Here is a 26,275-nt window from a genome sequence, read left to right on the forward strand (position 1 = left end):
GGAAGTACTCTGGTATACAACGTACTCTGAATTTTCAGAAGGTTGATTGGGACTTATGCTAGACAGAGTTAAGATTCAGGTCCTCCACTAGTACTGAGTTAGGTATTACTGTTGCCTACTGCAGATACAACTACTAAGAAACACTGATCAATAGGGTAGTTAATGTTAAATTAGCATCATGAGAAAACCAATCACTGGTAGGTGTACTAAATATATCAGGTTAACATTTTCACTAAACCACACACCTCTTTGTTAAAATTCATAATGAAAATGCTTTGCTTTCCCAGCATCAACAAATAAGAAACCTGGGGAAACGAAAGTTTTGGAAAACCACCCTACACCAACTTGCTCAGAAGGTGGGTAAGTCCTTTCAAACCCTGACTTTCAGCCCGTCCACTCACACAATGGGAGTGGTCGTCTACTTCTCTGTTTCAGGAATCCAGGATCCCAGGCACACCTGCCTCTGGCTTTGCCCACTCCAGTCAGCACAACAAACCCCACCTTTTCCAAGCATCACTCGGATTCTGTCCCTGTCCTCTCTGAAGCACTGGAGGACTCCCAACTGCCTCTCCTAACAAAAATAGAAACAAAAACCCTCCTGCTCAGAGGCCCACGGTGGATACGCCATCACATGGGGCCCCCGCTCCCAGCACCCACGCTTCACTCAAGGGGCCGCCCCTACTATCCTCCGTCTGCTCAAAGGCCACCTCCCCATCCCTTCCCACAACTCCATGACTCCCCCTCCACTCAAAAATCTGCTCACATCAAAAGATAAAGCCACCCGGGCGGGTAGAGCCCATCACAAGTGCCTTTCAACAAAATACTTGGACGTCTGTAACCAAGGCATTTCTATGTGTACTGAGAACTCTAATCCAGGAACCTTCTTATAATTACTTTCCAGTCTGGTAAACCTTTAATGCATTTACTTGTTGTTCTTTACTTCTTCGCAAAAAAAACTGCATTAAATCCCTCTAATGTCTAACAGAGACTGAAAGAGTGAAGGGTGAACGGGGCCGACCTGGATCACAAAGGCAGGCTGCCTGGTCCTCACAGAACCTGGCCAGCGCCAGCGGGAGGCGGTGTGGCACAGAGAATGAGGCCGGCTGCTACCCCGGCTCCACCGCAGGCAACTCCAGGACCACAGAAGAGTTACTCAACCTCCCCAAGGCCGTTTCCTCATCAGAAAAATGAGAATTATAACCGGTCGGGCCTCCGAGGCTGTGAGGGTTACATAGTCAATTATGTGTAAAGCACTTAGCTCAGGGCGGGTATGAAGTAGGTGATCAATAAACTTCAATATTACAATGACAGTTACTTCCCTTCTCTCACCAGGGCCTTCCCTGGTGGCTCAGCTGGTAAAGAATCCGCCCTGCAATGCGGGAGAACTGGGTTTGATCCCTGGGTTGGGAAGATCCCCTGCTGAAGGAAAAGGCTACCCACTCTAGTGTTCTGGCCTGGAGAATTCCAAGGACTGTCCATGGGGTCAAGGAGAGTCGGACATGACTGAGCAACTTTCACTTTCCCTTCTCTCATACGTAAAACCACAAGTCTTCGGAGGGGAACAAGCTCAGCAGCTACTCCCAGATCCCCCACTCTTCCTTTCCTCTGACCCCTTTTTACCCAGAGCCAATCAGGAGCCAAGTCATACAGGATTCATTCTTGGGAATGGCCCCGCTGGTACCCAGTCCAGGCTTCCATCACCCCTGCCTGGACTGTCACAGCACCTCCCAAGTGACCCTAACCCCCAGACCCCACAGCTCTACCTCTTCCCGAAATATGAGCTTAGTCGCTCAGGTGTGCCCAAGTCTTTGCGACCCCATGGACTGTAGCCCATCAGGCTCCTCTGCCCATGGAATTCTCCAGGCAAGAATACTGGAGTGGGTTGCCATTTGGTTCTCCAGGGGATCTTCTCCACCCTGGGGTCAAACCCAGGTCTTCTGCATTGCAGGCAGATTCTTTACTGTCTGAGCCACATAATTCATATCAAGTCACTTTGGGACACAGACTCTTCCAGGTCTGCCTGGCCAGCCTCCATCCCTCCTCCCCACTGAGCCTGCTTTACCTTATGGATAGAACCTGACATCACACTTTCTTTCCCGTGTCTCTCCCTGAAACGTAAGCTGCCTGAATGGAAGGATTTTTCCGTCTTGTCACTGTTGTATCTCCAGGCCTACAGCATAGTAAGCATTCAACGGACACCCCACCTTAATCTTTTATCTCACTTGTCCAGTTGAAAGGCTTCACACACTACCTATTTGCTGATAACTACTAAATATCTATCTCCCAAATTCCACACTCATACCTAAGTGCCTATTTGACCTCCTCACTTCAATATCCAGTAGGCATCAAAATGGGCTTCCCACGTGGCTCAGATGGTAAAGAATCAGCCTCCAATGCAGGAGACCTGGGTTTGATCCTTGGGTCAGGAAGATTCCTTGGAGCAGAGAATGGCAACCCACTCCAGTGTTCTTGCCTGGAGAATTCCACGGACAGAGGAACCTGGCAGGCTACAGTCCATGGGGTCACAAAGAGTCAGACACGACTGAGCAACTCACACATACACAGGCATATGCATTAAACTAACACATTCACCAGTGGGCTCCTGTTCTGTCCCCAGCACCCTGAGCCTGCAGTCCTCCAAGTTACCAGCTGATACTCCACTCTTCCAGTTCATCTAGCCAAAGACTCTGGAATCGTTCTTGCCTCTTGTATCTCTCTCACAGCCCACATCCAACCTGTCACAGACCCCTTGTTAATTCTCTCTTCAAAACACCCCTAACCCCACTCAGTCAATCTGGCCAAAGACTCTGGAATCATTCTTGCCTCCTGCATCTCTTTCACAGCCCACATCCAACCTGCCAGAGACCCCTTGTTGATTCTCCCTTCAAAGCATCCCTAACCCCACTCAGGTCCAAGCCACCACGACCCCTCGTTTGGGTACTGCACCAGCTTCCTAACCATTCTCTCTTCCTACTTGAGCCCTTCTATGATCTATTTTCAACACGATGGCCAGAGTGATGCTGTTAAAATATAAACCAGACCATGACACTCCTCCACTAAAAAGCAAATAAATAAATCCAGCAACCTGCAATGGTTTCCCAGTTCACACACCATCAAAGTCAAGTCCTAACCTTGGCCTACAGCGTGCTCCTTGATCAGATCCGTCTCTGAGCTCCTCTCCCACCAGGACCCCCTTGCCTCACTTAGTCCACATGGGTCCCCCTTGTTGTTCCCTAAATGTGCCAAGAACATACCAGCCTTCCGACCAGGGCAAAGGCCATTCTTCCTCCCCTCCTTCGTCGCTGTTCCATATGATGAATTGCCTTACCTCTTTCAAATTTGTGTTCAAAAGTCACTTTCTCAAGCCAATCAAACCATGTTACACACAAAGAAAAGACCCTTCTTTGTTTCCCAGCTCATGGCAGACACCCAAATATCACCACAACCAAACCATTCTACCAAGTGTCTTAATCCCTAGTCTTAACACCATCAACTGGAATACGTTCCTGTTTATACACTGATGGAAGGGTCAGCAAATTATGATACACTGGCCACCAGCTATCTTTACAAATTGAGTTTGTTGGAACACAGCCACATGCATCCACAGAACAGCAGAACTGAGTAGCTGTGAGAATGATCCTATGAACCACAGAGCCCCAAATATTTACTATCTGGCCCTTTACAGAAAAAAGTCTGCTGTCTCTGATCTAGCAATTAAGGCCGTAAAGCTCTGGTGCAGAACAGATAATTATGAGAGGACAGAGTTCAGAAACAGACCCACATCTGATTCAGGACAGCAGTGTCACTGTGCAGCACTGAAGAGTGACCCTCCCCCTGAGTGGTGCTGGGCGAACCAGACACCCACAGTGGGGCCGGGATCTCAACACCCTGCTATACCCAAAGATAAGCCACCAAAAAGCCAGTAAATGCTAAAAAGATTAACATCTCAATTTGAAAGAAAAAGAAACCTTCTGTTAAGATAATATAGGAGGACCTCCCTGATGGCACACTGAACAAGAAACAAATCCCCGCCTGCCAATGCAGGGGACAGGGGTTTGATCCCTGGGTCTGGAAGATCCCACACGCCATGGGGCAACTGAGCCCCTGCACCACAACTGCTGAAGCCCATGTGCCCAGAGCCCGAGCATCGCAACCAGAGAGTAGCCCCCTTTCTCCCCTCACAGTTAGAGAAAGCCCGGAATGCAATGAAGACCGAGTGCAACCAAAAATAAAAATACAATACATAAAAATAAATACCAAAAAAATTAAAACAAAACATATTTAAAAATACAGGAGACAGGACTTCGCTGGCAGTCCAGTGGTTAAGACTCTGTGTTTCCACTGCAGGGGGAGAAGGTTCAATCCTTGGTGGGGGTCTAAGAGCCAGCATGCTGTGATGTGGAGCCAAAACAATAAAAAAAAAAAAAGGTAGTATACAAGAATATCCTCATGACTGTGGGGTAAGCAGTGATTTCTTAAATCTAAGAAAAGCACTATTGATTAAAAAAAAAAATACTGGTGATTTGTAGTATTTACAAATTAAAACTAAGAACTTTAAAATTAAGAACTTCAGTTCCTCAGGATTCCTTGAATTGAATAAAAGTACAAGTCCCAGAGTAAAGACACCCTCAAAGGCCTTTCACCTAGAAAGCAGAAACATACTAAAGAGGACACCCAAATGGCCAATAAAGACTTTTCTACGGTTCTGCAGCCCATAAGTAATCAGAAAGATGCAAATTAAAGCCATGGATAGAACACTAAAATGAAAGTGACTTATAACAGCGAGTGTCTGCAGAGAAGTAGACTGACTAGAACTCTCACACACTGATGGTGTGATTGCAAAGTGGTACAACCACTTTGGAAAACTGTTTGGCAATATCTATTGAAGCTAAATACACGTATTTTCTATGACTCAGCAACTCTGCTCCTACAATACCTACACACACATCATACACACACACAAACATATAAAACAATGTTCAGATCTTATGGTTGCCGGGGGGAAGAATGGGAGAAGACCTACATGCTGCTATATTTAAAATGGATAACAAGCAAGGTCCCACTGTATAGCACAGGGAACTCTGCTCAGTGTTACGCGGCAGCCCAGATGGGACTGGAGTTTGGAGGAGAATGGATACATGTGTATGTATGGCTGAATCCCTTCGCTATCCATCTAAAACCATCACAACATTGTTAATCAGATATACTCCAATATAAAATAAAAAGCTTTAAAAAAATAAGTAAAATAAAATAAAATAAAAAGCTTTAAAAAACAGAATGTTCAGAGCACATCTGCAGCAATCAAAATGGAAAATATGCAAATGTCTATCAACACTAGAATGAGTAACAATATTAGGGTATAGTCATATTATGGAATATTACACATCGAAGAAAAAGAAAGTAAAAAACATACAACAAAAACATGGATGAACCTCACAAATAACATCTGAACAAAACAAATGGAAGAGTACGTTCTGTATCACTCCATCTTTATTACGTTTAAAAGCAAGCAAATAAATGTCAGTTGTTCTCACTGGGACCAGAGGGGGGTGGTGGGCACTAACTGGGACAGGATCTACACTACTCTCTTTCTGATCTGTATGGTGGTAAAAATAAGTTATGATTACTGTGCAAAGTCATCAAAATGCACACTTATGACATGAATCCTTCTGCATGTATGGTCTATGTCAATAAAGTATACTTAAAAATCACGAGTTAAAAATCAGTATCACATAAAATAGAATAAAAATGCAAATATTTAGAACAGAATCTTTTTTTCCTCCAATCACACAGAACAGCAAATTGTGAAGTAGAATTTTCTACTTACACTGATATGTTAATATACCTGTTGATATAAAATAACATTTACAAATATAGGTATCAAAATAAGAAAACATGGTGAGAACAAGAATACTGGAGACATGTTTTCCCTCAAAGGAAACAGGAGAACATAATGACGTAGATATCAAAGGAACAAAATAGGCCTAATCAAGATCTTTTCATTGTAGCAAACACAGGGAGTGATCGAGACATGAAAATACGGTAAACATAAACAAGGTCTGCGAAAACACCGGGCAAGGCTTCACTGAACTGTGACACTGGAACGCTCCGTGAGATTTCTGTCTAGTGCGTATCAGAATCAGCATTAGTGGGGGCATGAGCACTGACGGCTTGTTGACAACACTGGTGCTTACTGAGCTTAGCCCTGGAAGCCCTGCTTCAAATGAGCTCTTGCGTGGAAACCTAGTATGTAAACAGATAAAGAATGTAACTGCCCTCCTCTGGATGAAATACAAGGCCAGGAGACATGGGGGCTCTGAAGCCACTCACCGCCTTCCCCATAGCCACAGATGGGGAGGCCACAGATAACCCGCTGTTGAGTGCAAGAACAATGCTCACCTTGTGACTGGAGCTCACTGTCCCCATCTGGGAGGTGAAAAGACAGCCCTTCCTCTCTTGCCATGGTTACCCCTCCCAAAGATGCATACTCAGGTGACGTACTCAGGTACGTCAAAAACCTTTTGACGTACAAAAGGGTCACTCTTGAAAGAAGGATTTGCAGAGAGCTGAGGAAGTAACCCAAGGGAAGAGTGTGTCTCTCAAACAACCTCATGGACAGAGAGCCAGGACACAGATCCAAATTCTCCTATAATACAGTGGGTCCTGAGACTGAAACAGACTGGGTATGTCCACTTTCCTGCCCAACTCCATTTTTTTAAAATTTCTTTAACCCCACTGAGTTTCCTGAAAAACCTACTATCTGTTGGCTTCTTCTAAAGGTACAGGCTAAGAAAACACTCCTAAGGTTGCCACACTTGTATGATTGTGTTTACCTGGCAAAAGCCTGTTGTACAGAGCACTCACCTCCACTGAAGGACTCTACCTGACTCAGTGAGAAATGTCCGCTATTATTTTAAAATTTGACAGTCATTTGAGTATCTTCTTCGTACTATGTATGGCCCTTTCAATTTAATCCTAAATAGGTATTAACAGCTCAGAAAAGCCCAGGCTACCTTTTATGACACCCACAGGGTGAAGACCCCATTGGCTCATCATCAACAGACACAGGACACACCCTGTTGGTGTTCTGTGAGGCAGGTGGATTTTGGAACAAATTACCTGCAAAAAGCAGGCTTCCGGGAGATAAGCAACACACTCTGCCACAACAGACATGCAACTAAGGACAGAAGCAGAATTTTAGCTGTCTGCGTGCGAGCATGCTAAGCTGCTTCCGTCGTGTCCAACTCTCTGCAACCCTATGGACTGCAGCCGGCCAGGCTCCTCTGTCCATGGGAATTCCGAGGTAAGAATACTGGAGTGGGTTGCCATCTTTCCTCCAGGGAATCTTCTCTACCCAGGAATCAAACCTGCATCTCGTGTGTTTCTGGCATTGGCAGGTGGCCTCATTACCTCTAGCACCACCTGGGAAGCCTGTTAGCTGCCTAGAAGCCTTGATTTCTTATGTACTCTTTCATGTCTTCAGAAATAGACATTTGCCCAACACATGACAGTAAGTAAATTACTGGCTATCTAGTCAGTGGTTAAACTGCAAGTTCAAACCCAGGTCTCCTGTACTGCAGGCAGATCTTTACTATCTGAGCCAGCAAGGAAGCCCAAGTTAAAATAAAGGGTTTCTCAAACAAAAAAAGAAGGGGGAAAAAAAGAAAATCCTCCTTGTTCTCTCACATTACTTCTACTAGTAATATCATTTTTTTTCATTTTTTTATTGAAGAGTAATTGCTTTACAGAATTTCATTGTTTTTTATCAAACCTCAGCATGAATCAGCCATCAGATCAGATCAGTCGCTCAGTCGTGTCCGACTCTTTGCGACCCCATGAATCGCAGCACACCAGGCCTCCCTGTCCATCACCAACTCCCGGAGTTCACTGAGACTAAGGTCCATCGAGTCAGTGATGCCATCCAGCCATCTCATCCTCTGTCGTCCCCTTCTCCTCCTGCCCCCAATCCCTCCCAGCATCAGGGTCTTTTCCAATGAATCAACTCTTCGGAATCAGCCATAGGTATACACATATCCCCTCCCTTTCGAACCTCCCTCCAGTCTCCTTCCCCATTGCACCCCTCTAGCTTGATACAGGGCCCCTGTTTGAGTTTCCTGAGTCATACAGCAAATTCCCATTGGCTGTCTATTTTACAGATGGTATAAGTTTCCATGTTACTCTCTCCATACATCTCACCCTCTCCTTCCCTCTCCCCACGTGCATAAATCTGTTCTCTATGTCTGTTTCTCCATTGCTGCCCTGTAAATAAATTCTTCAGAACCATTTTTCTAGATTCCATATATGTGTGTTAGAAAACAATATTTATCTTTCTCTTTCTGACTTACTTCACTTGGTATAATAGGTTCTAGGTTCATCCACCTCATTAGAACTGACTCAAATGCATTCTTTTTTATGGCTGAGTAACAATGGCACCCCACTCCAGTACTCTTGCCTGGAAAATCCCATGGACGGAGGAGCCTGGTAGGCTGCAGTCCGTGGGGTCGCTAGGAGTCGGACACGACTGAGCGACTTCACTTTCGCTTTTCACTTTCACACAATGGAGAAGGAAATGGCAACCCACTCCAGTGTTCTTGCCTGGAGAATCCCAGGGACGGGGAGCCTGGTGGGCTGCCGTCTATGGGGTCACACAGAGTCGGACACGACTGACGAGACTTAGCAGCAGCAGCAGCAATACTCCATTGTGTATATGTGCCACAACTTCTTTATCCATTCATCTGTTGATGGCCATGTTCTAGCTATTGTCAGTAATGCTGCAATAAACATTGGGATACATGCATCTTTTTCAATTTTGGTTTCCTCAGAGTATATGCCTAGGAGTGGGATTGCTGGGTCATATGGTGGTTTTATTCCTAGTTTTTTAAGGAATCTCCATATCATCTTCCATAGTGGCTGTATCAATTTACATTCCCACCATCAGTGCAAGAGCATCGCCTTTTCTCCACACTCTCTCCAACAATTATTGTCTGTAGACTTTTTGATGAGAGACATTCTGACCAAGGTGAGGTGATATCTCATTGTGGTTTTGATTTGCATTTCTCTAATAATGAGCAATGTTGAGTATTTCTCATGTATTTGTTAGCCATCTGTATGTCTTCTTTAGAGAAATATCTGTTTAGGTCTTTTTCCCACTTTTCAATTGGGTTTTTTTTTTTTTTTTTTTTTTTCTGGTATTGAGTCGTGTGAACTGCTTGTATATTTTGGAAATTAATCCTTTGTCAGTTGTTTCATTTGCTATTATTTTCTCCCATTCTGGGGGTTGTCTTTTCACCTTGCTTATAGTTTCCTTTGCCGTGCAAAAACTTTTAAGTTTAATGAGGTCCCACTTGTTTACTTTTGTTTTTATTTCCATTACTCTAGGAGGTGGGTCATAGAGGATCTTGCTTTGATGTCATCGAGTATCCTGCCTATGTTTTCCTCTAAGAGTTTTATAGTTTCTGGTCTTACATTTAGGTCTTTAATCCACTTTGAGTTTATCTTTGTGTATGGTGTTAGGAAGTGTTCTAATTTCATTCTTTTACATGTAGCTGTCCAGTTTTCCCAACACCACTTATTGAAGAGGCTGTCTCTGCCCCATTGTATATTCTTGCCTCCTTTGTCAAAAATAAGGTGCCCATAGGTGCATGGGTTTATTTCTGGGCTTTCTATCTTGTTCCATTAGTCTATATTTCTGTTTTTATGCTTGTACCATACTGTCTTGATGACTGTAGCTTTGTAGTATAACCTGAAGTCAGGAAGGTTGATTCCTCCAAATCCATTTTTCTTTCTGAAGACTGCTTTGGCTATTTGGGGTCTTTTGTGTTTCCATATGAATTGTGAAATTTGTTCTAGTTCTGTGAAAAATGCCTTTGGTAATTTGATAGGGATCGCATTGAATCTGTAGATTGTGTGTGGTAGTATAGTTATTTTCACAATATTGATTCTTTCTACCCACGAACATGGAATGTCTCTCTATCTTTTTATGTCACCTTTGATTTCTTTCATTAGTGTCTTATTGTTTTCTGTGTACAGTTTTTTTGTCTCCTGAGGTAAGTTTATTCCTAGATATTTAATTCTTTTTGTTGGAATGGTGAATGGGATTGATTCCTTATTTTCTAATAGAAATGCAAGTGATTTCTGTGTATTGATTTTGTATCTAGCAACTTTGCTGCATTCACTGATTAGCTCTAGTAATTTTCTGATACTATCTTTAGGGTTTTCTATGTATAGTATCATGTCATCTGCATCTGCAAACAGGGAGAGCTTTTCTTCTTTTCCAATCTGGATTACTTTTATTTCTTTTTCTTCTCTGATTGCTGTAGCTAGGACTTCCAGAACTATGTTGAATAATGGTGGTGAAAGTGGACACCCTTGTCTTGCTCCTGATCTTACAGGAAATGCTTTCAGTTTTTCACCTTTGAGAATAATGTTTGCTGTAGGCTTATCATATATGGCCTGTACCATGGTGAGGTAGGTTCCTTCTATGCCCATTTTTTAAAGACTTTTAATCATAAATGGGTGCTGAATTTTGTCAAAGGCTTTTTCTGCATCTATTGAGATTACATATGGTTTTTATTTTTCAATTTGTTAATATGGTGTATCACATTGATTGATTTGCATATATTGAAAAATCCTGGCATCCCTGGAATAAACCCAACTTGATTATGGTGTATGAGCTTTTGGATGTGTTGCTGAATTCTGTTTGCTAACATTTTGTTGAGGATTTTTGCATCTGTGTTCATCAGTGATATTGGCCTGTAGTTTTCTTTTTGTGTGTTATCTTTGTCTGATTTTGGTATCAGGGTGATGGTGGCCTCATAGAATGAGTTTGGAAGTGATCCTTCCTCTGAAATTTTTTAGAAGAGTTTTAGAAGGATAGGCATTAGCTCGACTCTAAATGTTTGATAGAATTCTCCTGTGAAGCCATCTGGTCCTGGGCTTTTGTTCTGGGGGAGGTTTTTGATCACAGCTTCAATTTCAGTGCTTGTAATTGGGTTGTTCATAATTTCTATTTCTGAGAATCTGTCCATTTCTTCCAGGTTACCCATTTTATTGCCATATAGTTGTTGTCTCTTATAATCCTTTGTTTTTCCACATTGTCTGTTGTAACCTCTCCTTTTTTGTTTCTAATTTTGTTGATTTGATTCTTCTCTTTTCTTGATGAGTCTGGCCAAAGGTTTGTCAATTTTCTTTATCTTGACTAAAAGAACCAGCTTTCAGTTTTATTAATTTTACTGTAGTTTCTTTCATTTCTTTTTCATTTATTTCTGCTCAGATCTCTATGATTTCTTTCCTTCTACTAATTTTGGGGGTTCTTGTTCTTCTTTTTCCAGTTGTTTTATGTGTAAAGTTAGGTTGTCTATTCGATGTTTTTATTTCCTGAGGTAGGATTGTACTGCTATAAATTTCCCTTTTGGAAGTGCTTTTGCTGCACCCCATAGGTTTGGAGTTGTCGTGTTTTGTCATTTGTTTCTAGAAATTTTTTGATTTCCCTTTGGATTTCTTCAGTAACCTGTTGGTTATTTTTAAATGTATTGTTTAATCTTCATGTATTTGTGTTTCTTACAGTTTTTTCCTGTGATTGATACCTAGTCTCATAGCATTGTGGTTGGAGAAAATGCTTCTTACAATTTCAACTTTCTCAGATTTACTGAGGTTTGATTTTTGATCCAAGATGTGGTCTATCCTGGAGAATGTTCCATGTGCACTTGAGAAGAAGGTGTATTCTTCTGCATTTGGATGGACTGTCCTGAAGATATCAATGAGATCCATCTCATCTAATGTATCATTTAAGACTTGTGTTTCCTTATTAACTTTCTGTTTTGATGATCTGTCCATTGGTGTGAGTGGGATGTTAAAGTCTCCTACTATTATTGTGTTACTGTCAGTTTCTCCTGTTACGTCTGTTTTTGTCTTATGTATTGAGGTGCTCCTATGTTGGGTGCATAGATATTTACAATTGTTATGTCTTCCTCTTGGATTGATCCCTTGATCATTATGTACTGTTCTTCCTTATCTCTTAAAAAATTCTTTATTTTAAAGTCTACCTTGTCTTATATGAGGACAGATACTCCAGCTTTCTTTTGCTTCCTATTTGCATGGAATATATTTTTCCATCCTCTTACTTTCGGTCTATATGTGTCTTGAGGTCTGAAGTGGGTTTCTTGTAGACAGCATATATATGGGTCTTGCTTTTGCATCCATTCAGCCAACCTGTGTCTTTTGGTTGAAGCATTTAATCCATTTACAGTTAAAGTAATTATTGATATATATGTTCCTATTGCCATTTTCTTAATTGTTTGGGGTAGATCCTTTTTCTTCTCTTGTATTTCTTGACTATGTAAGTCCCTTTAACATTTGTTGTAAAGCTGGTTTGGTGGTACTGAATTCTCTTAACTTTCGCTTGTCTGAAAAGCCTTTTCTTTCTCCATCAATTCTGAATGAGATCCACGCTGAGTACAGTAATCTTGGTTATAGATTTTTCCTTTTCAGTACTTTAAACATATCCTGCCATTCCCTTCTGGCCTGCAGAGTTTCTGCAGAAAGATCAGCATATTAGGTTTCCCTCCTATGTTACTTGTTGCTTTTCCCTCGCTACTTTTAATATTCTTTCTCTATGTTTAGCCTTTGTTAGTTTGATTAGTATGTGTCTTGGTGTGTTTCTCCTTGGGTTTATCCTGTATGGGACTCTTTGTGCCTTTTGGACTTGATTATTTCCTTTTCCACATTGGGGAAATTTTCAACTATAATCTCTTCAAAAATTTTCTCATACCCTTTATTTTTCTTTTCTTCTTCTGGGACCCCTATATTTGAAAGTTGGTGTGTTTGATATTGTCCCAGAGGTCTCTGAGACTGTCCTCAGTTCTTTTCATTCTTTTTACTTTATTCTGCTCTTCAGAAAATATTTCCATCATTTTATCTTCCAGGTCATAAACTGATTTGTTCTTCTGCTTCTGATATTCTGCTATTGATTCCTTCTAGAGTCTTCTTAATTTCAGTAATTGTGTTGTTTGACTCTGTATGTTTATTCTTTAATTCTTCTAGGTCTTTGTTAATTGGTTCTTACATTTCCTCCATTTTGCTTTCAACGTTTTTGATCATCTTTACTGTTGTTATTCTGAATTCTTTTTCAGATAGTTTGCCTATTTCCTCTTCATTTATTTGGACTTCTGTGTTTCTAATTTGTTCCTTCATTTGTGTAGTACTTCTCTGCCTTTTCATTATTATTTGTTTAACTTATTGTGTTTGAGGTCTCCTTTTCCCAGGCTTCAAGGTTGAATTCTTTCCTCCTTTTGGTTTCTGCCCTCCTAATGTTGGTCCAGTGGTTTGTGTAAGCTTTGTATAGGTGGGATTTGTGCTGAGTTTTTTTTTGTTTGTTTTTCCTCTGAGGGGAAGGCTGAGTGAGGTGGTATCCTGTCTGCTGAAGACTGGGTTTGTATTTTGTTTTGTTTGTTGTTTAGATGAGGCGTCCTGCACTGGTGGCTGGGGGATGCCGGGTCTTGTATTCCAGTGGTTTCCTTTGTGGGAGTTCTCACTATTTGATACTTCCTAGGGTTAGTTCTCTGGTAGTCTAGGGTCTTAGAGTCAGTGCTCCCACTCCAAAGGCTCAGGGCTTGATCTCTCATCAGAATGAAGATTCCACAAGTGGTTATGGCATTAATGAGATTAAAACAAATACCCAAAAATGAGAAAACAAAGATGAACCCCAGACAAATGGCAGTTACAAAATCAGGCAAATAATAATTACAATAATGGAATATATACATACACATATACACCCATAAGCAAAGTCAAAACAGTCCAACTAAAATAAAGTACAGTAGATTGACCCAGGGAAGAAAGGAAATCAAAAATTTTATTTACCAGTTAAGAACAAAACTAACTAAAGCAAAAACTGAAAAACAAAACTAAAGCAAGGTGCCGATTGGGGAATAAAGCAATGAAAATAAAACTAACAAGTATGTTGAGAGGAAAGGAAAGAAAGAAAAGGAAGAAAGAATAGATATGCAAAGTTAAATAGAGGTAGCTAAAATAGATTTATATACATTAAAGATTAACTGCATGGGGAAAAGAACAGTAGGAAAAGCAAGCAAAGGAATAAATGTAGAAAAAATAATAATAAGTTTAAAAAAGAGAAGCAAAAAAAAAAAAAAAAAGGAGAATGCCACAGAACTGCAAAAGCCCAACATAGAGGCAGAGATTTATAGCAACAATAAAAAATGTGACTGAGGGAAACAAAAAAACTCAAGAGCTTAATTAGATTTCATAGTGCCAATAAAATTGACAACTACAATTGTCAATTGTAGAGAGGGGGGATAAAAAGGAAAAGAAAAAAGAAAAAAATCCGAAAGAATCTACAGAACAAGTCAAAACATAAGAATAACAAAAGTTTTTCTTGACTTACTGCTGCTGTCAGAGTCCTTTCCCTCACTGGAAGTCAGTCCACCTCACCTCCCAAGTATGCCCTCCAACTCTGGGCTGGTCTCAGTACCTGCTGTGAGGGCAGCTCAGATTCTAAGCTGCTCCTACTCTTGTGTGTTCTCGCCTCCAGTGTCCACAGCTATCAGAACTAGTGCGTCTTCTTTTGTGGGAGCTCTCAGTGCCCTTTTATATATTCCAGACAAGAGTCTGCCTAGTGATCATGTGGATTTAATCTGCAGCTTGTACAGCTGGTGGGAAGGTTTTGGGTCTTCTTCCTCAGCCACACTGCCCTTGGGTTTCAATTGTGGCTTTATTCCCACCTCTGCATGTGGTTCCTCCACTGGGGTTTGCTCCTGAGGCTGCTCTGGAGGACTTGGGTCTGCCCCTGTGAGGGCCAGGTGCAGAGGTGGTGCAGCTGCTGGGGTTGCAGGGGTTCTGGCAGCACCAGGTACTCAGGGGAGTCGGCTGCTCGGGCAGCAGGAAATATAGTGCTCTAGAAGGGCATGGCAACCAGTATTGGCCAATATGCTCCGATATTCTTGCCTGGAGGACCCCTCTGATAGAGCAACCTGGCTGGCCACAGTCTACAGGGTCATAAAGAGTTGGACATGACCGAAGCAAACCTGCGCACACAGACGCAAGACTTTTTTTCGCCTGTGGCAGCTCTGCCCCTATAAGAGTTGGGCGTGATGGTGGCACAGCTGTTTGGCTTGCAGAGACTCTGGCGGCACCAAGTGTGCAGGGACATGGACTGCCTCCACTGCAGGAGTTATGGCCGCATCAGAGTCTTTTTTCACGCCTATTGCAGCTGGCGATCAGAAGGCCTTTTCAGCCAGTCTTTCTCCATAGCTCCGCCCCTTTAGGCACTCAGAGGGCTCCCTTGCCTGGAGTCCTTCTCTGTAGATGGGCACGCGAGGCACTTAAAGGGGCACCCTGGGTGGGGTCCTACTCTGTAATTCAGTGTGTCAGGCATTTGATGGGCCAGCCTCTCTATTATTCAGCTGCCGGAGCAGGCGTGTGGGGAGACAGAGGCTATGGTTATGGCTCCACCCACTACGGGTGACTCAGCAGTATCGCCTTGCTTCCATGGCTGCCCGGCTTTCCTCCACAGGCACTTCCCACTACAATCTCCTCCCTCACATCCCCTTGAACCATCTCTCCTCAGCCAGCAGCAGCCCTTGCCCTGGGATTGCTCCACGATTCCTAAACTCCAGCTCCCAGCTGCTGCACCTTCCAGGGGACCCGTGTCCCTGTAGCGTGTCCTTGCCCTGTGGCAAGGACTGTCTGATTCTCATTCCATTTAGGCTGCCACAGATCAGCTGTTTCCCTCTCAGCCTTAAATGTTTCTCCTCTGACTCAGACAATTGCCCCAGTGTGGGGATGGGACCCCTGCTTTAGTTCCCCCATCCCTTAGGGCAGGTCCAGTCCTACTCACACTCCTGCTTTTCCCCTAGTTCCTTCATCCTACAGAGTTTTGTGTGGTTCTATATATTCTTTCCCACTGGTCAGGTACTCCTGTCCATTCTCAGCTGGTGTTCTACATGCTCTTCTGTGTCTGAAGGTGTATACCTGATGTACCGTGGAGAGAGATGTACTCCACATTCACCCACACCTCTGCCTCTTTGTTCCTTTTAGTAATACCATTTTTGTAAAGGCTTTTGTTTTCCACATAGCCCGTTTATGTGCAGCACATCTTTTAACCCTTACATAGTCCGGGAAGGCAGGTTATTACCTTAATTTGGAAGGCAGGTTATTACCCTAATTTTATAGATAAGGAAAGTAAGACTCAAAAAGCAGAAACGACTTCCCCATCAACAGCCAGCCAGCAAGAAGCAGAAACAGAGTTTTCAAGCCACTGTTCTTTCCACAGAGCAAAGACAGCTCCCACGTACCTCCCTCCTGCTGTTTACCTGGTCTTTTCTTCTAATCACTCTAACAGCCCTTCCAGCACTGGCAAAAGTCTTTTGTTTCTTTCTTCCACCAGCAGCATGCTGGTGCCAACAGCAGCCCCCACCACCCCACACCCATAGAGGGAAGACGCACTGCAGTCAAGGAAAACGTCTCAAGTCCATTCCTCAGCCCTCCATCTCCAACCCAGCTCTCTCCCAGCCCATACTCCAGACCTGCTGCAGAGAAGAGGAAAGCAATAGAGAGAGAGAGAGTGTGCACCTGTGCTGAACTCACTGGAGCTTCCAGGCTCTCCCTGTTCATCCCAAGCAAATGCAATCATAACATCCTCATCAAACTGACTTTCACTGGATAAATCAACACCACCATGAGCTAGCCACTCATTTATTATTTGTGGATTTTAACAGAGACATTTTGATTGGGGTTCCATTGAAAAACTGTGGTTACAGTGATGCTAAGAGGAATTAGGTGATGGAAAGGGAAAGACCTAAAATTATTCCCGGGATTTTTAAATATTAAATAATCTTCATGAAGTGCTAATGGAAAGCATCTGAGTTGCTAAATGATATGAAACAAAATCAGGTAAGTCTATATGTTTTGCCTTTATCCTGGCTGGCCTAGCCTTAAATACTGTCATGTCAAATGAACACAGAGGAATGGGTGGAGAGGGCAAGGGCTAACAGGATAAATCTATCACAGCGCTTTACCTAGACTTTATGTAATTATTATCTTCATTTCTCATAAGGAAAATCAAGACCTGAAAGGATCCTTAGCTTGGCTCAGAGACAAAAGCGGCAGAGCTGGAAGGAGTGTCGCTCCTGTTCAGTCACTAAGTCGTGTCTGACTCTTTGCAACCCTGTGATCTGCAGCAAGCCAGGCCTCCCTGCTCCTCGCCATCTCCTGAAGTTCATCCAAGTTCATGTCCATTGAATTGATGATGCTATCCAACCATTTCATCCTCTGTTGCCCTCTTCTCCTTTTGCCTTCAATCTTTCCCAGCATCAGGGTCTTTTCCAATGAGTCAGTTCTTCACATCAGGTGGCCAAAATATTGGAGCTTCAGCTTCAGCATCAATTGCTCCAATGAGTACTCAGGGTTGATTCCCTTTAGGATTGACTGTTTTGATCTCCTTGTAGTCCAAGAGACTCTCAAGAGTCTTCTCCAGCACCACAGTTCAAAATTCTTCAGTGCTCAGCCTTCCTTATGGTCCAACTCCCATATCCATACATGACTACTGGCAAGACCATAGTTCCTTTGGAAGGAGCTGTCTCTCTAATTGTAGAACCATCCAGAATAGATGGTGCTCTATTACACCGTCTATATTCCCCCATCTATACATTCCTTACAAGGAAGACAAGCCCAAGAGTTCTGAATAAATTAGAAACAAGAGAGACATTTAAAATGGGTGCATTAGCCATTTCCCCTGAATGCACAATTTGTGCAAAGAGCTCCAAAGTTCTTTATGGCAAAACTGTTTACACCAAGCTCACACATGAGGACAACATACGCTGGACACTGCACAGTCCGAGAGAAATGGTGTACCTTCTGCCCAATGTATCTTCAGTAACCAGTGTATTAAAAAAGAAAAACTTACCACTGCCCACCACGTCCTGGTTTTCCCTTTCTTCTAATTCCTATAGAATTCTGGGGTTTCTGCAGCTCAGCAGCTGACCCTGTGAAGATGGTGCTGCCTTTTCAAAAGAAGGTGGAGGTGGGATAACAGACACTCCCAGTCCAGCCAGAGGGGACCGTGTTATTTAGGAAAGCAAGGTTCGCCACATACCGCTTTGAACTACCATCTCACGTGCTGCCTCTGGGTTTCAGCCACTCCATGAGTACAAGGTAAGGAGACAAGGTACTGGGAACAGGAGCCCCCTCTGTTCTTAGACACTGTATTAATGTCTTCATTCCATCCGGAAAGGCACTACCGACTGTGCAGGGAATGAACCGGACAGTCAAATCCTGTCTGCCTCTCCCCTTCTATAACCCTGTGACTGAGTCGTGCTCCATTCTTCCTCGCCTTAAACCACAGTGTCAAAACTACTGAGCCAGGACTCCTCCGGTGGTCCAGTGGTTAAGAATCCGCCTGCCAATGTAGGGGACACAGGTTCAATCCCTGCTCCAGGAAGATCCCACATGCTTCAGAGCAACCGAGCCTGTGCACCACAACTACAGAGCCTGTGCTGTAGAGCCCGTGCTCCATACCACGAAAAGCCACTGCAACGAGGAGCCCACTCTCAGCATACAGGGTAGCCCCCGCTGGCCACAACTAGCGGAAGCTTGCGGCACAGCACCCAAGACCCAGCACAGCCAGAAAGAATTTAAAATGAATAATAAGAAGCCAGAAACTTAATTTTTCACGAAGGAAGATTTTTGAAGCATTACAGCCTGAAAACACTGGGCTATCTTGTTAAAAGGGACAGCCTAACTTCTTAAAAGCATTTCCACATACTTCATTCTTGGGGAAAAACTCAAACTGGTCACACAAGTCTGCATGTCTTGAGGTGTGCACACACTCCCACCGCTTACCGAAAGTAACTTCTCCTTTGCCAGCTTTGTCAAACAGCTGGAAGGCCACCATAAACAGAGCATCCGGGGCACACAGGACAGATTCAAACGCCACAAATTCTTGAAAGGATATTAATCTGAAACATAAGACAAGCACAAAGCATAGAGTCAGTAGCTTGTGAAAGATACAAGCATACACAAATATACGCTAAGGGAAAAAACAAAACATCACTGTCAAACAACAAAATTCAAACCTAACAACATGTATAAACACTCAGCATTCCCTTTTACACAGAGTGGACTGAAATAACAACACCGAATCTCAAAGACACAACAGATTTAAGGATAGGGTGACACATTAAATGCATTATAATTTCAAATGTAACTGTTTTACCCAACATACTATTTTTGTTTCAGGCATGTTGTTAAGATTCTAAAATTAGAGCTTAGACACTTTAGATTATATGATAACAAAACAGCCAGCTCTGTCTCTCATTCACACCTTTTCTACACCATGTAACATGGTTCACAAAGACTCACTCATTACTGGCATCTGCCAACCACACGCAGATTAAACTGAAGGATGACACCAGGGCGAGAGATAAAATCCAGATAAATTAGACATGAAATGGGGCTTCCCCCGTGGCTCAGAGGATAAAAAATCTGGCTGCAATGCAGGAGACCCAGGCCGGGCTCAATCCCTGGGTCAGGAAGATCACCTGGAGAAGGGAATGGTTACCCACTTCAGTATCTTGCCTGGAGAACCCCAAGGACAGAGGAGCCTGACCCCAGTCTGTGGGGTCACAAAGATTCAGACACGACTGAGCGACTAACACATTCACTTTAAAAGACGTGGAAAGTGACACCAAGACACTTGTAGTCTGGTAAAACAGAAGAATACTAATCTAGACTACTATACAGGGAAGACGAATGGTAAGACAGGCACCAATGTGACGGTAACAGAATTTTGGTAAGAAATCAAAGAAAGCTTTGTAGAGTGGGTCTCAAAAATTAGTGAAGTTCTGGTATGCAGTAGAAGTGGGGGAGGGGTCACTTTAGGGGAAAAGGCTGCAGAAAGGCAGGTGCAAAAAAGTATGGGAGTCTGTAAGGAAAACAGTGAGGAACTAATTTTCTCTGGACAGTAAAGTGCATCAGAGAACACTGGAATGAGATCAAAAGTTGAGAGATATAAGTTTCTGAACAAGGTCATGATCTGATCAGATCTATCCATCGGGAAGAACAAAACAGGCCACAGAGGCTTTGACTTCCAATGAGTAAACACATCCACGGAGGATGTCTTAGGAAAGTTCTTTGCCACTGTTTTGTACTGTTGTTTAGTCACTGAGTTGTGTCCGACTGTTTGAAACCCCATGGACTGTAGCCTACCAGGCTCCTCTGTCCATGGGATTCTCCAGGCAAGAATACTGGAGTGGGTTGCCGTGCCCTCCTCCAGGGGATCTTCCCATTCCGAGGATCAAACACGCAGCTCCTGCTTTGACAAGCAGATTCTTCACCACTGAGCCACATGGGAAGCCCCGTTTTGTATTATAAACATCCAAGTATTTCAGTGATACATTGGGATAGTCCAAGTCTCAAGGAGATAGAAGGAGAAAGAGAACAAGAGTGGTTTCCCCTGTTTCACTGAACACTTACTTCTAAACATTTAACAGAGAAAACACATTTTTATACAGAGCACGAGCTACAAAGCTAACTTTGCTATTTCCAGAATGTCACCTGATTATAATGATAATGCCACCAAGAGAGGAAAACTCTGGTGTGTTCATTACACCGTCTCTACGTTGCTCACTACTGAAACACCCTTCCGAATGGAGGGGAACACTCAGGCACAGCAGGTGCTATGGAAGAACACTTGCCCAGAACGTTTTCTCCTCAACTGTAGTCTGCCTCACTGAGAATCTCGCTGTGAGCGGGACCAGGCGTGCGCGGGCATGGCGGGGGAAACACAAACGTGGAGTGGAAGGTCCTGGCCTGGACTAGCTGACAGCTGCTGGGGGATGGGAGGTGGCCACGTGCATCTGTCTCCCCCAGAAGGCAAGCTGCGTGTCAGAAGTAAAAAGAAGAAGAGAGAAAGCATTCGGGGGGCACAGTGATTTACGCTGCCTGGAAGAATGTAGGAAGGCTCCACAAAGCTGTGGCATTTAAAGAGCAAATGTTCAAGCTGAAAAGAACGTAGAGATCATCGGACTTCCACCTCCTCCTTTTACTTCTGAGAAAACCAGAAGATGTTATGGCTTGTGTGAGGTTTAATAATTGGCTTCTGCCATTGGCCTGAGAACAAAGTATCCTGGTTCCCATTTGACTGAGACCGCATTCCAAGTGGTAAGGGAGGATGGAGAGGGAAGAGAAGCAGAGGGGGAGGACGATCCACGCGGAGGGAAGAACTCCATACAGAGGTGATGACCAACAGAGTGTGCTGTGCCTGGAGAAGGACGGAGGCGCTACCCACCCTGCATCTCGTGATCCTGTGGAGCCGAAGGGTGGTTGAGCTGTCATGCCAGCCACCTGAAGGCCTAGAAAGACCAGCTGGAGAATCCTGATTTTTTCTTTTCTTTTTTTGCAGGCAGTAAGAAATCACTGGAGGTTTGGGGGTTAAAAAATATCAGGGTCAGATATTCGTTTTAGAAAAGGAACTGGGACACAAGATGAATGTAACAGAGAAAGATGAAACGTGGGGGGAAAGGAGGAGATGCGGGGAAGAGAGCTTGACGGCTAGAGTGGGCAGGGGTATAAACCAGAGCTGGAACACTAGGGCAGGAGAAAGGGGAAAGGAGGGGAAATACAACGGCCGCAGGAGGACTTAGCACGCAGGCGCGCACTGTAAATGACGCTGCCCGCAAGCGTTCACTCAGGGAGGCACGCGCACCCGGCTCCAGACCACGGAAGCCCAGCGGAGGAACGTGTTTCTCATTGGCTGCTTTCTTCTCGCCACCACCCATCATCACGCCCTGGGACCTCCGCAGAGCAGCACCAACAATCCCACAGCCACACACTCACCAGCTTAACCTAGGGGTCAGTTTGTCAAGGCAAAAAATATTCACGTTCGCTAAATTACCCCTGCACAGATGGTGGTGAATAAAGACAAATCACAAAGTGTGAGTAGAAACGGGATGTCTCTTTAATGTGAATAAAGGAAGACTTAAATAACCAGAAAAAGAGAATCTCATCTCTCTTAGAACGAAGCCTCCTCTGGCAACGTCAGAGTGATTTCATAATTGGCCAAAGAATGCTCTGGTATTTTAGGCATGTTACAGATACCAAAAAGGTATGTAATTTGCTAATCCTGTAGATACAAGTATCATGTTGATACGTCTACGTAGGAGGTATACAGATGAACCATGAAATAATAACGCTTTACTGTTCATCAACGTCATTTTGGATTTTCAAGGTAATCTGACTAGAAGGCTATCAGAATAATTATATAGGACTATATTTATTTACAGTGTGATATCTAAAAACATTGTGTGTGTGTGTGTATATATATGTTTTTCATATAAACAGTACTCCAGACTCACTTTACAGATTTAATGGGATTAACATAAATTACAATAAAGGATCCAAGCTTAATCAAGTTCAGACCTGGCTGGTGAGCTCACTCACTTCCTTTTCTACCCTCAACGTCCCAAAACTTCGACAGGGGTGAGTGAGTGCTCAATCACCTCAGTCCTGTCTGCCTCTTTGAGACCCTATGGACCACAGCCTGCCAGGCTCCTCTGTCCATGAGGTTTCCCAGACAAGAATACTAGGGTGGGCTGCCGTGCCCTTCTCCAGGGGATCTTCCCAACTCAGGGATCGAACCAACATCTCCTGCATCTTCTGTATTGTGATTGTATTCTTAACCACTGAGCCACCAGGGAAGCCCTGGACAGTGGCAGATGCCCTCTCTGATAAATCACACAACTCTGACAAGCTCTGTGACTGGTCTCTAAGGAACAGTCCCACTGGGACACTGATGCTCACCTTCAGCATCTGACTGACAGTGGGATAAGGGGAATCTCAAGATTCAGGGAGAGTAGGTTTCCAACTACACTATTTCATGCTTCTGACACGAGCAGAGAGTTTGTTATTTTTTTTTAAGTGAATCATTTTTGTTCTCCAAACCACCAGAGCTATTGTTCTTCTGAAAGCCATTTATAACAGCACCTACAAGTCCTTTAAAGTCTGGGTAAAACAGCTGAAACACTACACATTGCTTTCACACACCAAGCCGAGGAGGAAGGGGATTAAAAGTGGAGTACCTCTGGACATCATGCTTAGGATGATGCCAGACTGCACATCTACTGTGCACAGAGGAAGATTCCAGAGGATACATATACCAAAGTGATGGCAGCGCTTCTTTTTTATTATTTTTATTTTTAATTGGAGGATGGTTGCTTTATGATGTTGTAGTAGTTTCTGCTATACAACCATGTGAATCAGCCATAAGTGTTAAAGTGTGTGTGTGTGTGTGTGTGTGTATCTCCTCCCTCTAGAGCCTCCCTCCCGCCCTGCCCTGCCAGCCCACCCCTTAGGTCATCACAGTGTGCCAAGCTGGGCTCTGTGTTAGACAGCAGCTTCCCACTAGCTATCTGTTTTATACCCAGGAATGTACATATGTCAATGCTACTGTGTCAGTTGGTCCCACCCTCTCCTTCCCCCACAGCAGTGCTTCTTCACAGTAGCATACTGTAGCCTCCTCTCCTGCCCTTCTCATTTTGCAAGGGCTAGCTCTCAGCCTGGAGAGACTTACAATAGAGAATATATACTGAAAATTATGACATTATGGAAAAGTCATAAGCAACACAAGAGAAGTAGAGATAAACCACTCTATGAATTCAGAGGGGGGAGAGGGTACTGTTACACTGAGAGAAAGGAGGAGATGGAGAAAGTAAAATTAGGAACACATGGCATCAGAGGGAAGCTGTGCCCACACGGTCATGTAATATTGGTCTTACAAGAGAGAGCAGATGATCAAGTCGAGAGGGCAGGCAGGGGATGGAGAGACCGTTGACTCCAGTGGGAATCTGGGGGCGGGTCTATGTGCTGAGTGCAGGCCCTTGCTATGAACATACAGAGGAAAAGTACAACTTCTGCCCTGAACACCTGGAGGTCTGAGGCTGGGGAGGGGAGGGGCAGATGGTGAGTGAGGATCCAAGGAAAGAAGACTGGAGATGAAGAGCCACAGGAAGTGCAAGCAAGCTAGAGTAACGACGAGTGCAAAGGCAGGCATGGTGCCTGCAATAGCAGATGAAGTCTGGAACTGTTAGTGACGTGATGGGTTTGGGCTTCAGACCATTCGATCTGGCACAAGAGTGTAAAGTGAATTGGAGGGAGAAGAGCCTGGGTATGGGGAGACCGCTGGCTGAGTCCAGGGAAGACTCCTGAAGACCTGAAGGAGAAAGAAAGGCTCCTTATGACACGAGGATCGAAGCATATGGCACCTCGCTCTGCAGGGGGCAACCCAACAGCACAGCAAGTCTTACCTTTTCGTTTAACTGGAGGATAACTGCTTTACAGTGTTGTGTTGGTTTCTGTTGTACATCTTCGTGAACCAGCTGTAAGTGTACACATGTCCCCTCCCTCTTGAAGCTCCCTCCCACTCCTCTAGGTCGTCACAGAGCACCAGGCTGAGCTCCCTGCATCATACAGCGAATTCTCATTAGCCACAGCAAGAGTCTGAACAATGTGCACACTCTTTGACACCACAATCCCACTTCTCAGAATTTACCCTAAAAAATAATCAATGGACGTGTGCAAACTTAAACCTATAGGAATGTTCAAGCAGTACTGTTAACAGTGAAAAGAGGGAAAACCACCTCAATATGTGACAATGCATGACTGATTAAAGGACCATTCATACACAGAAAACCGTCCAACCACTACCAACTGCAATAAACAAATTCATGCCATTAAGTAGAAAGTTGGTTACACAAATTATATACAGACAACAAGCCCATTTTGTTAAAATGGACAAAAAAAAGATACGCAAAAAGAGTTTCGAGAGTGAACACCAAATTGTTAGAGGTATCTCTAGGAAATTAAAATATTAGAAATTTGTATTTTTTTTTCCTTTTGCTTGCCTATATTTTCTAATCTTTTCAATATACACATACGAAATTACTTGTGTAGTAAGAAAAAGAAAAAAAATTCTATGAAACAAAGCAGCAAGGACCTAAACTTGGGTACTGGCAGAAAGACTGAATAAGATGGGGTGTGGGGGGAGAACTGAAAAAAGAAGCAAATGACTGTGGAGAGGCTCACACCACCGCTGGCCATCCAAGGTGGAAAACCTCCAGGTCTCTTCCTCCCTGCTGTTGCTTATTCTTAGTCGCCAGTAGCTTGGACCCCATGCGGTCCCTTTCATCTCTCGCCTGGTTCCTATCTCCAGGCCAGCTCTGCGGCAATGAAAGTTTAAGCAACTGCACATAAGGATCTGATCGCTTTAGACTTCAGAAACTTTGGTCGTAGACAATGCACCATATCAAAATCCAATTACGACTTTTACTTAAGGTTCCTAACCACAAGAGTGCTTCGCAAAAATAACTTCTCCTTACAACCCTCTTCTGTGTGCACAACAGAAGCTAAACAATTGCACAGGATTAATGGCAGAGATAAAAGTAAAATCTAACTCCAAAAGCTGGGTTCAGACCACCAGACCATCAGGTTCACGTGTCTATGAATGTCAAAAGACAAAAAAACAAAAACAGAACTAGGCTCTCCTGTGATCGCCAGTTTATCAGAAGAGTTTCAGCCTCCGTGACTTGAACATCTTTAACAACTTTGGGGTTTTCCAGTCTTTTATCTCCCTCCTGAATGCCTGGCAAATATACACTGTTCAGGCCACCAAAATATTTGTACCCTACACTTATTATATGCCAGGCAATGCTCTTGGCACTGGGGATACCATGAAAACAAATCCATGTCCTCGAGGAATTTCATTCCACTGGAGAAGGGAGGCAATGAGCACAAACATACACAAATAAAGATGAGATGATTCTAGATCAGATAACAGTTGTGTAGAAGATAAACCTGAAAAATGCATTAATGTAGTGCTTCTTAGTCCTGGCAAGCCTATTTAATGGACATGAGGAGGAATCAGATCAATCATCTATTTTTGTTTTCCTATAAACCTTTTATTTTGTATTGGGGTATGGCCAATTAACAACAGTTAATCGGTGACAGTTTCAGGGGAATAGTGAAGGGACTCAGCCAGACAGACACATGTATCCATTCTCCCCCAAACTCCGCTCCCATCCAGGCTGGCACATAACACAGAACAGAGTTCCATGTGCTGTACAATAGTCTTCATTGGTTTTCCATCTTAAATATAGCAGTGTGTACACACGTTTGTTTGTTTTTTAAACTTCCCATGCAGCTGAGCTTGAGAACAATCGGGCTAGATGGCGAGAAGATGCCTCTTGGGGAGGTAGCATTAAGACCTAAA

At 43.6% G+C, this 26,275-nt stretch overlaps 1 protein-coding gene across 4 annotated transcripts in view; it reads right to left on the reverse strand.

Annotated features, from left to right (window-relative positions):
- The window catches only part of SLC25A13 (solute carrier family 25 member 13), a 231,063-nt gene that overhangs the window by 126,853 nt on the left and 77,935 nt on the right, over nt 1-26,275 (reverse strand). For 3 of the 4 annotated variants that reach the window (XM_070787512.1, XM_070787511.1, XM_070787513.1), the window contains exon 4: nt 18,856-18,971. The exons of the other annotated variant lie outside the window; for it this stretch is intronic. In XM_070787512.1, the coding sequence (XP_070643613.1) occupies nt 18,856-18,971 (116 nt within the window). The remainder of the gene's footprint in view (nt 1-18,855; nt 18,972-26,275) is intronic. 4 annotated transcript variants of the gene reach the window in all.

Source organism: Bos indicus, chromosome 4 (assembly GCF_029378745.1).
Source record: "Bos indicus isolate NIAB-ARS_2022 breed Sahiwal x Tharparkar chromosome 4, NIAB-ARS_B.indTharparkar_mat_pri_1.0, whole genome shotgun sequence".
NCBI classification, from domain to species: Eukaryota; Metazoa; Chordata; class Mammalia; order Artiodactyla; family Bovidae; genus Bos; species Bos indicus.